The sequence below is a fragment of the Falco naumanni genome, chromosome 7 (genome assembly GCF_017639655.2).
Source record: "Falco naumanni isolate bFalNau1 chromosome 7, bFalNau1.pat, whole genome shotgun sequence".
In the NCBI taxonomy this organism is placed as follows: Eukaryota; Metazoa; Chordata; class Aves; order Falconiformes; family Falconidae; genus Falco; species Falco naumanni.
This window is the reverse complement of record NC_054060.1, coordinates 50,548,833-50,562,846: the sequence shown is the minus strand read 5'-3', so window position 1 is coordinate 50,562,846 and position 14,014 is coordinate 50,548,833. Positions and strand designations below refer to the sequence as shown.

Here is a 14,014-nt window from a genome sequence, read left to right as displayed (position 1 = left end):
GGAGAAAAGGGGGCTCCCAACAAACATGCCTCTCACTTAAGACCTCTTTGTCCCAAGACCATTCACACTCTGAAGGCAAGTGGTTCCTCTATTTAAGACAAGTGAATTGAAAATCTCAGCTCCAAACATCCTCAAAGGGCTCCTAATACTAACCTGAATTTGGTGTGCATTTATGGTTTCGGACAGATCTCTCTCTAAGATGAATTCCTGTGTTACAGAAGCAAGTGTTTTGCTATCCCCACCTCAATCTAAGATATGTGCCCTGTTGCGTGTCCCTCTCTGCTGCTGCACTCTGCAATCCTGCGCTGCTCAGCTTGCACAGAGCCGCCTTCTCTTGCCCTGCCTCCTGTGTGTGCCCTTGCCCACCCCATGCCCCGTTCTAGCTGTGCCGCCTCGCCTTAGCCTGAGCAGAGCATACTGTGCCAGCTCAGCTGGCACTCGCCTCCCCCAGCCGTCGAGTTTGCCGACATCCCCCGTCCTCAAGCAGCACAGCCCCTGCTCCTGGCTCTGTCCTGATCTTCAGCTTTGCCAGCTATCTTGATCTGCAGCACCTTTTGTCATTTTAGTGCTGGGCCTCTCCAGAGGCGAGCCTACCAATTTAGCTGATTATTTTCTGCTTTTAAACAACTGTCCACTGAGTAAAATATTGTGATTATCAAACCATTTTCACTGGGGAGTAAAGCAGCTTTTAATACAAGGGGCAGCATCGGGAAAGGTCAGTTCAATTAAACAGTGAACTACTTAGCAGGATGTAAGCTCCCACAGGAGTTATCAGCATCACTGAACAACCAGTGCAGAGCCCTGCAATATGAAGCAGGCACAGCCAGCTCTGAAAAGTAAATAGGTTTGGGTCCATCTGAACGGCCTCTTTTGGCTAATGAAGCTGCTGACAGCCAAAGTAATTTGTCTTTAACATGGGAACCCAGAGCTGTGAGTGTGACGATTATGACTTATCTGTACAACACGTTATTAGTTTTTAAACATTCCCCCCCTCTCCACCACTTTCAAGCAACTCCTTGCCTCCCCTGAAATGTCTTTGTGCCTCCTAAAAGTCTTTAATCCCTTCCTCAGTCCCTTGGCATTGGGAACTGGTATCACAAGAATGTGTTGTATCTCCTGATAGAAATGTTTGCTTGTAGGGATGTTTACTGGTAGGCTTCAGAGCCAGGCATACTAGAGTAAGGTAAGCCATGTAGTTGTCTTTGGAATTAGTTTCCTGTTTGCTTTGTTTATTTTTCTTCTTTAATAAATAGAGGTTTAGATTGACATTCCTTTACCTGAACTAATAGGCTATTGTTTCTGTGAAGATGATTCGGGGAAATTCAGTTCTAATCCGGGCTCAGTTAGGGATTTTAACTGTACAGTGCAGATCCTTGGCTAATTCCAGAGCAGATTTAGACCATAATGCCAAACTCCAGGCTGCTCAAACCAGAAATGTACTTGGCCCACATTTGTATCATGAAATCATAAAATAATTTGTGTTGGAAGGGACCTTTAAAAGTCATCTAGTCTAAACCCCCTGCAATGAACAGGGACATCTTCAACTAGATTGGGTTGCTTTGAGTCCCATCCAACCTGATCTTGAATGTTTCCAGGGATGGGGCGTCTACCACCTCTCTGGGCAACCGGTTCCAGTGTTTCACCACCCTTATCATAAAAAAAAAATCTTCCTTAAATCTAGTTCGAAATTTAAGATTTGGGCCTAGTTCATGCTCTCAGCTGCCCCAGGTGTTGGTTCAGTTTGTTCTGGACTGTGATAGAGATATGACCCCTTGCAGGATTCATCATCAGTGATCAGTCCTCAGTTTGCGTTCTGATTCCATCAGGAAGCTGGGAGCATTGGCAGAACTTGACAGGATCCTGCTGAATTCAAAAACAACCTCCAAGTGTAAGCAAGGATCTCTTGGAAGTGGAATGTCATTTTCTACTAAGAAGGGAAAATGAAGGTGATTGCTTTTCCACTGACTTTGTCTTTTCAAGCGTGCACAGGATGTGAAAACAAGCATGTAGAGGAGTGTATGCCTGGTGCCTGTTCAGTGGGCATACAGAACTCCTTTTGTAGGCCTTGAGCAAAATCACAGCATAGAAGGAAAATGTAAAAATAATCATTCATTGTGCATCTGTATCATCTTTGTAAGAACTTGAAGAAACGTTGTTCCTATTTTCTTGAAGTTTCACCCAGTCACCCCTGTTACGTGCATACCTATAAAGGACAGTGACTAAGGATGGAGAATCAAGGTAACACCAGAGCAGCTCAGGCAGTCAGCAGGGGGACAAGGGGCAGTCCCAGGCACTCTGCCTTGAGGGGAACTCAAGTCCACGTGAGCCAGTGCTGCTCAGAGACCTGGCACTTATGCTACAGGGAACTGAAAGCACTGCAGTGCTGCATCCATATGTATATGTGGATGGTACCCAGGCCTCCTGGAGGCTTTGGACAGCCTGGACTTTCCTGTGTAGGTTTAGGGACTGCACAAGGACTTGACCTTTATTCTCTTCTCCTCCTTTGGCTCTGATTCTGTCGAACTGGAGGAAGAAATCCTTCCTTACACTGCACTCTGGTTGCCTTGCTTATATGTGGGTTACAGTGACTGTGGAAACAACCTTCACGCAAAACCTCACTGTTGCTGTGTGTTTCTTAAACACACAAACGAAAATTCAGGCTCCTTCCTGTGTGGATTTCAAAAAACCTACAACCAAGCAGAATCTAAAACCAAGACCCCCCAACAGATACACCCAGAAGAGCCTGGATGTCTGGAGCAAAAATAGGAAAGTGATGGTGGAGGTTCATGCTGGCATGCCTGATGCTGCCCGAAGCTGGAAACAAAAGACTTGAAGCAGAGGTCTACACAGGAGCAGATACTCAGTGTTATTACTTTCCTGGGATTATTTTTTTTTTTTTAATGTACATATGCATCACACATCAGAAAGTACTTCTTTTATCCTTTGCCTTTCATTTTAATTTGTGGTTTAGTAGTCATGTTGTATGTTATAACATGTAACATCCAGCCTTTGTCTTGCTGTTGGCTTTCTGTCTCTGAAGGCATCAGGGATCAAACTACTGTCTAAACTAATACCCCTCAATTAGACACAGGCAGAGAAAGGGCTAGGAAAACATAATGAGTGAGCTCTCTCCTTGCATGCACAGTGACAGAAGACAGCAGATCTCTCCAAAGGAAAGATCATGGGAATGGGGTGACAAGAACAGTCAGCGTATTCCCACAGGACAATAGTCTGCCTGTTATTCAGGGTGTTGATCCTGCCAAGCTGACTAGAACTACATGCATAAGCAATAACAGTGCCTCATGTGCCAGACATTTCCTAACTCCAAAAAATACCTTTAAATGGATTACATGGAAAAACCTCCAGCTTTCTTGAAAATTGAATTTATCACTCAGACTCTGGGACTCTTGTGCTAGTGGTGTGCGCTTGCTTCCTGAATGCAAGAAACAACTTCATTTCAAATCCAGAGCAAGAGTATTTCCTCTTTCTGTGAAGGTCAGGAAGCAGCTGACACTGTTCTGTTTCTCCCAAGCAGGGAGTGAAAGTGCTTGCAAGTGCATCCCTTTCTACTCAAGAAACCAGGACTCCAGGAGTCCACTCCTCATGGACGATGGGTAAATGTTCTTGCAGATGACTCAGTTCCACACCTACCAAACCCATGTGCTGCAGGAACACTGTGGTCTTTACTTTTCCTAGGGGTTTGTTATCTCTTCGAGTGTTCACCCTTCTTATTTGAAAAATAAAAGTAAAAAAAACCCTGGGGAGATTTATCAATACTACATTTCGCATCTCCCCTTCTCAGCCCACAGCAGTTAGGAATGTTGTGTGCTGTCATGACAGGGTTCGTTGGCAAACAGTTGTAAGATTACAATAAGCATTTGTAGCATGGACTCCAAGAGCTTGAGCTCAATCACTTAAAGGCAATCCAAGGTGATACAGCAGCACATACCTTACAGCCAAAATGCTGATGAAGCATGGAAGGCTATTTATGTATCCAGCACATATTCTGTAGATAGACATCAAAGCAGGGCTGGTGGTCCCTATCTCAGCATAGCCACATTTACTCAGAAGCTATATGCTTTGTCCTATGGGATACAGACTGCCCCAGTACAACAGAATTTCCTTTCTGCTGTGTAGGGATTCTGCGTGTTCCTCTCCATGGTACAACTCAGGTTTTTGGCAGGATTGTCTCCAGAGAAAACAGAAAGAAGAAGCTGCAGAGAGCCCTGCAAGTGTCAGGGTGTTGACCAAAAATTTAAGTAGTTAAATATCATAGCTATACCACAAAATCTATCAGAGTGAAAACCCCCGTCTTCATTGCTGCAACTCCTAGATATTGTATTGTTTGGAAAAAAGATGCCAGTCTCCCAAATGCTACATGAGGTTGTCCCCTCCTCCCAGGAAAAACCTGTTCACTTTGGCTTTTTGCCAGTAGCCAGGATTTGGCCCATATTGAAAGAATCAGCCTCTTAGCCATGATCGTTGTTCTCAAAACCTAAAGCTGCTCATATGGCCTTAGACTCCCGGCAGCCCACTCTTGTCTCCCAGGATAGCCCTTGCTATATTTAGGACTAAATCCTCCTGCAGTACCAGGCTGACCCCTTAACAGCACACCGCTCAACAACCCTTCACCTCTGTAGTCCTCCACACTCCTCCTGCCGTGGGCCCCCTGGCAGCTCTGCCTTCCCATTTCTGTATTTGAAAGTATGAAGCAAACTAGTTGTCTCATCAATTTACAGAGAAGCCAAAGCTAAATGTATGTGTTACTTTTATCAATGCACTTTCCCACAAAAGATTTACATTGTGTTTCCAGCTATGTATCTACAGGGCTAAACAAAGGATTTCTGTGTATTACTCAAAACGAGTTCTCATTGCTTACAGTTATCCCTCCTGCTAAAGCTTTCTTACGTTCCTGTGCCTTCAGCTCGGTGTAATTTCATTTGTGGCCTGAAAAGAGGTTTTATGGGTTTTTTTTTTTAGTTTAGCAGAGAGGTTAGTCTATATTACCGTATAATTATTCTTTTTTTTTTTTTTTCCTTTGTAGCAAAAACAACTTGGTTGAGCGTGAAGAAAAAGCACCAGTTAAACTGTGGGTGTAAATTGTTGTGTCACCCAAAAAGATATTGCTCAGATTTTCTAGAGCAATTCATGCTCAGGCCAAGACCCTTATGTGCCATTAACCAACCTGAAACATTTCTTTTCTAAACTATAAATCAAGGAAAGCCTAGCAGTCCTGAAGCAGCTGGGGCAACCGTTTATCCCTCATCCTGCCAGACAGGAGTACTGTCATGTACCAGTAAGGCTTTGGGAAGAGGGTTCTCCCTGGTTAATGTATGCAGTCAGCTCAAAGCAGGCAGTACAGCATTTTGGAGAAGAGTAAAATCTTAAATGCAGGGACCGGAATAAGCGGATCCAGAGGCATTCTTAGTGGGGATGTGGAGACATTAAGGGGAATTAGAATAAAATCCCTGTGTTTCCCTGCCCCCGCCCCCACCCCCACCCCCCTCGGTGTTTTCCCATCAGGTTCAGTCAGGGCAAGGGTGAAGGTCTTTTCTGCAGCTTTTTCACTGCTTGCCTCATCTCAACCGTGCCTGCTACCAACTACTTCAGCTTCCAGAGCTGATGCAGCATTTTTTCCTGCTTTCTCTAAAGTGCATTTCAGCATCGTCAGTTAGACTGAATGGCAGTTGATCATAATTGCTCCTAAAAACTGTTGCATTCAGTTGGCACAAGTAACTGCTGAGGAGGAGTAGGTCTCTTTCCTTCCCATGGCTTTTAGGAAGATCCTGGTGGTGGTGTGGTAGGGGGTCCTGCTGGTCAGGCAGGATTCCGGAGGGTGGGCTGGGAGGAGTGTGACAGAGTGAATAGAATATGTCTCCAGCAGCCCCTGGGTAGCAGGTAGGTTTTACTGACTGCAGTATGTGTGCATGCTGGCACAGGGGTTGACCTCAGCTCCTCTGCCGCAGATGTCTGTGCAGAGTAGAGGTGCTGACAGAAAGGCATTAGTCTGCTGCCAAGTCTAATTGGAAGGTGCAGCAATTGCACACTGTGTGCTCAGAAAAGCATCTCCCTGATCATTCCTTCCCACATCCTCTTTGTTCTATAGAGACAGCTTTTCCAAAAGCAAACCCTGGGCAGGTCCTCAGCTGACATCTGCTACCATCCTTCCAGAAAAGGCCACAAGGCATTCACTGAGGCACTGCTCTGTCATGTGCAAATCTGCAGTAAATTCCCCCCCAGTGCCCAGCGTACAGGTAGAACAAACATTAACGTTCATTGCAGTTTGCTGTTATTTATTTAGTTGTTTAATCTACCTGCTTTACATTGCTTGTGGGCTTTTTCTCTAATGGATTCATTTGACGTTCTGCAAATCTCCCTTGCAGTTGGCCAGAGGGGTGGCTGCTGGTGTTCACACATTTGCAATGCAAAGGGGTCTCCAGATCAGCTCTGACTAGTCTAATACCAGGTGTTGGTGACGGGGTGAAGAGGTGCTCCAAAACAACCCAAAAGGTGTAAGTGGGATAGCTACAGCAAGGAGGTTTCTGACCAATTTATGAAGGGCAGAGTGGATTCTTGGGGCTCAAGTGGATCTCAACAGCTATCTAGCCGATAGTGTAAGCTCCCCAGAACGGGGAATGGGAATGGAAAATGGAAATGGAAAACTTGTTCTTGAAACAAGCGAAGAATTTGCATTTCCCCCCTATTTCCCTTTGTCATCTAAAGCTTACGGCTGTGTTTAGGCACAAACAGGCAAAATTTGCTGTCAGCAAGTTAAAAGTTAAGGTCTTTCTGGTGTTCAAAGGTCATAATGTTGTGCTTGGCCCTCACAGCCCCCCCAAAGTTTCAAGCCTGGCACAAAATGTCACAGTGGGTAAGATACAAGTAGGATTAGAAATGGATGTTTAACTACCAACGTTCCTCTTGTCTCATATACACAATTCAGAGGAAAGAACCGAGATTTTCTGCTAAAAAGAAATATTCTCAACAGAGAACACAATTCCTGAGATCTACCAGGGTGTTTTGTGCAAGTCAGGTGTCATCATTTTTTTATCATTCAGGTTTTTCCCCACGTATTTCTCAAGTGTTCCCAAGGTCCTTCTTGGCTGCCACCTGTGCCCTCCTCAGGGTCACTGTGCTTTGACTGGAAGGGCAGAGAGAGAGACCTGAGATCACATTGCAGCACATTGATTTGAAACAGGTGCAGCTCTGAGACAGTTTCTGCTATCTTAACCACCTCCCACAGTCCAATCTGGATTGCAAACTTCCTTTTTTCTTTTCCTCCCCCTTTCCCCTCTTGTCAAGAAAATTTACAGAGCTTGTCCTTCATCTCTTTCCAAAGATAGAGCTTCTGGAAGGAAAACAGCCAAGAGACGCTGAACCTTATCAGGGTTTATTTCCCTGCACTTAAGCTGTCAGTTGTCAGGGGCGGGATTTCCTCTTGGTTTTGTGTGACTGTAGAAAATGATTTTTTTGTGATTTACCGGGCTGGCTCGATTGTTTTCTAATTCACAGAAGTGACAAGATTTTCCCCTTTAAAATTTACTGTTTGTTCTCTTTTATATCATGCAATGGTGATGATAAGTGGAATGGTTATGCTGTCTGAAGCATAGCTGTCATGACACAAGCCTAGGTGGTAGAGAGACGCACAATGAAGCTGGATAGCCCTCAGGACTGCTGCGTAGTTCTTCCCACCATGGAGGACATGTGATTCAGGTGCACAAAACACAAAAGGGGGCCTGCCTTTTTCTCAAGAAGAGATGCATGCAGACCCCATTGCCTCTGTTGCCTTGGTTGAGGATCTGGGGAACAACAGTTCTGGGGATGTTTGACAGCAAACCTACTTTGCTTGCAAGAGTCTTGTAAGGGAATTGTTTGCTTCCTGGAGATGAAACCCACTATAATTACAAAAGCAGGTTATTTTGTCACTCTCCATGATAGACTGACATTTCCAAATGTGCATCCATCTTCGTAGGGGAGCATCTGTACAGCCAGCACTCATCAACAGCACACTGTGTGAGGGACTAAGTGACCAGTCAGCTCAAAAAGCCAGTTCACCTGGGCTTGCTCGCACATGTCAAGTCACTGTCTCCATTCCCAGCTGCCACCACAGTGGCCTGAGATGGCAGCTTGGTGCTCAGAGATAGCTGGCAAGGCTGCAGGGGAGACCAGTGGGATGCGTGATGCCTTTCAACTGCTGGCCAATTTTTTGTCTGCTTTAGAAATCTGGCTTTAGAAGCAGAATGCTACCTTGTTTAATGGTTTAATAGATCACTTGGGCAATTTTGCTAGGCGGTTGCTTTAAATTTTTTGGTTTTGCAATGTAACTCCCTAAAGGATTGCTGTCTTAAGGCTAGAGCAGGGAGCTGGGAGTCTGAGCCTTACCTGGGAAGTGATACCCAGAAATGGCTGGGAGATGCAGCATTGGCTAGATGAAATGTTTCTCCTGCTGTTGTGCAGATGTGGCATAGGAACTTCCCATGGTACCTGCAAAGAAATGTCGCAGTGATAATTCTGGCCAGACAGTGCAAGAGGCTGTGATGTCCAGAGCTGCAGCTGCATTGTTAAAAATTACACAGGTAGTGCATTTGCTTTGTGTATTCAGGTAGCCAGTAATAAGGAGCTTGTTACCCTGTAATAAACAACTTTACAAAATGCAGAGTTCTTTCAGCATAAGGATGGGAAGGCTCCAATTTCTTGCCAGCAGTGTCAGGTATGTCAGGGAGTGGTCATGTGTATTAAGTGCATCACTAGAGATGCTGGCTGCAGCTGGAGATTTCAGTCTTTTGTGAGGTTGTGCTTGCTGTCCACCATGTGATAGGAGGAACAAAAGCAGCCGCTGGGGAGAATAAGAAGTGAGAGACCAATGGGTTACAGTGATCCAAACTGAGTTAAAAATCTGTTATAGAGGGGGACAAAACAATTCACACAAGGTGCACAGAACAGTTAAATCTTTGCACATACCTCTGTTGATACGCTGCTCATTGCTCAGGCTTCTGCAGAAGAATGGGCTCAATTGCTAGACTTCCAGAAGGTTTGTATGTATTTATGAAATGAGTTGCTGCTAAATGCTACCTGTAAGTTCTCCCTAGAAAGCTGCAGATTCTAGAAAGTATAGCAGAAAATAGCTTGGTGGTGAAGAACAGAGTAGGCTAAAGATCAAAACAAATGTCCTAGCCACTGGCATTTCCTGCCCTGCGGCTAGATTTGTTGTGTAACTGGGCTGAACACATACTGCAGCCACAATTTTAGCAGGAACCTTCATGGTGCAGTCTCAGCGGGGATTTTGGCTACAGCAATGTGAGCTGTCCTGTACTGTTGCAAATTGGAAGGCAGTCTTTGCTGACCTGAGCTACTGGCTCAGACTTCCAGTAGGTGCTTCAGAAATGCAGTGCTGTAAAATAAATGATCAATGTATCATTCGTGCCTCCAGTCCAGAGCTTCTTCAAAGCAAGCCCTTTGAATTCTTGCAATTAAGCAGTAAGAGGTGCTTCTGAAGCTATGCATATCCCTCCCTTTCCCTATGCCCAGCCTTCTTTCTTCATTAGCATTCAAAGCCTAGGAATAGTTATTCTCTGATTATATCTTTGGTGAACAGCTGAAAGGTAGCGGTGTTGCTGTTCAGTGATTCCAAGATATGAAAAGCAGAGAAAGTGCTTCATACCAATCAGCTAACCGCAGTGGCAGGTGGGCTGTGGGTGTGCAATAGCGCTGTTTTTCAGGGAAAGGCTTCAGTTAAGAAGTCGGCTTGTGGTTTATTTAATCTCAGGATCGAAGTAATTTTTCCTCCTTCCCACAGGCAGATATTGAGTTTATACTGTTTTAAGGTCAAAAACATGAAGTCATCTTGACACAAGCAAGAATGATAGCTGTGGCTGGCATGCCAATGGATTGTGTGGCCAGCCTGGTGTGTTCTCCTTTGCCTACAAACAGTTCATGTCATCTGTCTGCACGGCAATTAATGTTATTTCCCCAAAATGTTATTGTTTTTCAGAGCATACCCAGTTGTCTGACCACAGGTAAAGAAACCATTTGGAGTCCAGAGACAGTAAAAAAAACCCGAAACATATGTCTATCAAAATGTTAATCAAAATACCCGTCACCCACCACCTTACCTCAGCCCCACAGCACCTTCCTGCCCACCTCAGCACCCCCTCCCACCAGCACCCTGCTGTACTGGGTGCTGCGAGGGAGGACCAACAAGAGGAGGGGTGCTCTGGAGACCTTTACTGTTGATGGGCTACAGACTGGTTGTCCCACTTACTCATCAATCTCCTCATGGTCCTGGAAGAAGAAGGAAAAGGACTTTTAGGTATATAGTTGGGTGGGGGTTTTTTTTCCCCAGGTAATTATGAAGAACTCATTAGGAGGACATGGAGTCTCCTTGAGAAACCTTAAGAGGTAACAGTACAGGTGAACTGGTTGCAATGTGCTTGGGTTTAAATCAACTGAATCCCAAGTTTGTTGAAAATCCTTGCTCACACCAAGGAAACAGAAACTTTTTCATGGCCATATCCATGATGTGCCATTGTTTTCCCTTTTCTTGTCTTAGTGCGTACTTGGCTCCTTCTGCCCTGAATAAATAGAACAAATGTCCCACAGCTGAAAGTAAAATCTCATGGCAGTGCTGTAGGTGAGAGTATGAACCTGTGCCCTCCCTTGTTTTTTTTCTGCAGCAAGGAAGGGTGACAGTTGCTAAATGGCTTTATATGAGCATTTCTATTGCAAAATCTTGTGCTGTCCTTCAGATAGGTAGTGCTACACAAATAAGGATCGGTGAGGTTTAAAAGCAAGTATGGAAATTGATCAGTAAAAATTGTTCTACACCAGGTTGTAGCTCAAAGGATACATTTATGCTGTGTGGTAGGAAAACCAGTGGCAGTTATGCCCCTCTTAGGACTACACCAAATAGTGCAAGAAAGCTGAATTAAGCAGTTCTTCTGCATATAGACAGGTCATCACTAATTACCCGTGATGGTGAAGATAAGGGAATTCTGCTTGGCTTGTTAACACTGTGAAATAAGCTATGCGACTTCAGTCTGGTTTGGCTCGTCTGAAGTTTCATGTGCAATGGCTTTAGGGCAGGAAAGAGTATTTCACGTTGTATAAATCAGTATAGATAAAATTTCTCATTAACTCTATAAAAGTGCTTCCTTGGACAAAGTCTAAGAGAAATGTCCAGGATGCCTGTTTTTCTCTTAAGTCCCTTTAGTGTGTTCTCAGTCTTTATTTGGTCAAAGTGTTTTGATTTGATTCTCTTGGTGTTTGGGATAATATCTATTACAAATCCAGGGATAATTAGAATAAGAGCTGACTCTGTTCAGGGATTCTCAGCAGGAAAGTCAAACTAAGCAAGGAAGCTGGAAAGTGGTAGGCATTAAGTTCTGCTGCAATGAAACACCGCTTTTTAAGTTCGAAGATGAACGTAGTAAGTGCTCTCAGAACAAACTGGTAACAGACTTGCTAGGAGAAAAAAAGACCCTATAGGAGAGATTCATCTGGCATGACTTTATACATGCAGTGTAGCCGTCCACATCAGAGCTAGTCACAAACCGCCCTGCATAGTCACCAGAGGCAGAGGCTTTTTCAGGATGTTAACAGGTTGGCTTGCTTTAAGTATGTGTTTTAAGTGGAGATGAAACCTGTCCAAGTATGTGTTCCATTCCATGAACAGCATGGGAGTGCTGGGTGATAGCTCAAGTATCTGTGAGTAGTAAAATGGAACCTAATCTGTGGGACAATTTCTGCTGTTTATTTTTTCCTTCTTGAGACATCCCAGTAGTTTCGGCCTGGCTAGACACCTGCTTATAATCTGGGAACTTCAGAATCTTTACAGGATAACACTGATTACTGAATAATGTGTGCCAGCCTTTGGGGTGAGGGCCATCTCTTTGGTTTGTGTTCACAGAGCCCCAGGCACAGCAGGGTCCTGCCCCAGGATGGACCTCCTGTACACTACCACAATACAGATAATCAATAATAGCAGACTTAATTAGAACTTTGATCAGTCACTCTTCCTTCTAATTCACTGTGTTTTAAATCCCTGTGATGTCTAAATGAGGTTTGATAACAATTCTCTGTCTTTCATTTCCTCCCATCCCACAGGAGCACATTTACAAGCTGATGAAGAGTGACAGCTATGCGCGCTTCCTCCGTTCCAATGCTTACCAGGACTTATTGCTGGCGAAGAAGAAGGTATCTGTTGGAAAGGACATGCTTGCATCGCTTAGCACCTCTTGATTCTCGCCTGCTGCTTGCTGCTAGTGTGAAAATTAAAATATTATTTCCTTTCCCCCCCTTTATTTAAGAAAGGAATGAGCACTTCTGTTTTCTTCACTGGGGGCACATGGTATGGCATCTGTATGCACAGCCTCAGCCTGAGTTTTGGGGAAAACATGGTGACTCAAGGTAAAAATAATATGGAAAAATGTCTTGCACAGCTGTCTTCAAAACTCAGTGCAGGCAATTAAAATTGTATTGCCTCATCCTTATGACAAATATGGTGTCTGGTATGAGAAACAGAACTCATCAATCTATTCATTACTGGTGCAAGTTTCACCCATTCCGGTTTTTACCTCCCTGGCCTCACCATGTGATCTTCCCTCTGGATGCCTTACCTATGGAACTCCCCCTGCAGTGATTCCCATGCTCTTTTTCTCCCTTTCCCTTGCTTTTGGCTCCCCAGAGATGTTTCCTTTTCCTTGGAGACAAGAAATAATTGCAACCTATGCAGTAATCAAGAATTCCAGCCACATTATCTCACAGGAGAGCTGGGTTTGAGCTCTTAGCCTTTTTAGTACCTGCATGTGCTCTGCCAGCACCATGTTCCTGCCAGGAACCCCCAGTTCAGGGTAGCAAAGGAGTGGTTACGTAAAGTTAACGACGGCTCCTGTCCAAGCGTCCCTTCTTTCTGAGGGGGCTGGGAGGTAAGCTACTGATCTCTGCATTTGTGGCTGTGTTCAGCTGCTTGCTGCACCTTCTGACTAGTTCCCATAGGTCTATGTGTCTGTGTGCATGTGCATGCATGTACACGTGTAAGTGTCCCACTTACATTTGGCTTCCAGGGCTGTGCATAAACTGACTCCTGACTCCTGCAGCCTGAGCGTGTGGTTTCCCATCACCATCTTCCCTGCTGTTTTTCTGCTGCATTCTCTGTGTGTTGCCAAATTACATTGCATCGACACAATACAATGAAATCCCACTAGTATTTTTGTCCTTATTGTTACTGTGTGCCCTAAGAGCACACATATGGTGACAAAAGGAGACAAACCCCTCTGTCTGCTGTGCCCAGGACTACTGGCAGGTGGATTAGGGGAAGGTAATGGAGGGCAGCAGTCAGCCTTACATTTCAAAACGTCTGGTTTTAGACAGCATAAACCAGTGCTGCTTACATTTGGAAAGGTTAGATCTGACTTGGAGTTATGAGGCTGTGGGGAAAGAAAGAGGTAAAAGGCAAAGTCTTCTGATGGTATAAAGCATAAAATGCTGTGCTGCCTTCCTATCCCTATCAGCTTATGGTTCCATCTGCCCCCAAGTCTTCACTGAACACCTGAGGGTCTATGTGCTTAAAAGCGGGAGAGTTTTCTCCTCCCAGCTGAGCCTATTCAAACCGGAGGTGTTTTTTTCTTTTTGCAGTCCTTGTTTGCTGTCAGATCAAGCCCTGGATGTGTCAGCATGACATCCTCATCCCCCTGCAAATGCTGGAAGAGCAGGTTTTGGTGTCATGTTAACACAGCCCTGAAAGTAAGAATCAAGTTTCTTTCAGAAAGAGCTGTGGGTGCACAAGTGAGCATAGCAAGGCACAAAAAAGTCAGGAGTAGATCTGTGCAGATGTGTTGTTCACCAGCTTCACACGATGTGGGAGTGGAGTTGATGTTTCTCCAGAATCTGTAAAGCTCTTTGCAATCATGTTGCGTTGTGTCGGGCAAGTGAATATTTCAGAAACAATGTAGGTACAGAGATGCTGACAGAAAGAACATGACGTTTCTGTACACCAAGCTACATGGTAAACCTTTAG

The 14,014-nt window shown here is 44.7% G+C and overlaps 1 protein-coding gene across 3 annotated transcripts in view; it reads left to right on the top strand.

The window, feature by feature from the left end:
* Window positions 1-14,014, top strand: part of RGS6 (regulator of G protein signaling 6) — a 281,414-nt gene that overhangs the window by 242,957 nt on the left and 24,443 nt on the right. For all 3 annotated transcript variants that reach the window (XM_040601641.1, XM_040601639.1, XM_040601640.1), the window contains exon 16: window positions 12,103-12,192. In XM_040601641.1, the coding sequence (XP_040457575.1) occupies window positions 12,103-12,192 (90 nt within the window). The remainder of the gene's footprint in view (window positions 1-12,102; window positions 12,193-14,014) is intronic.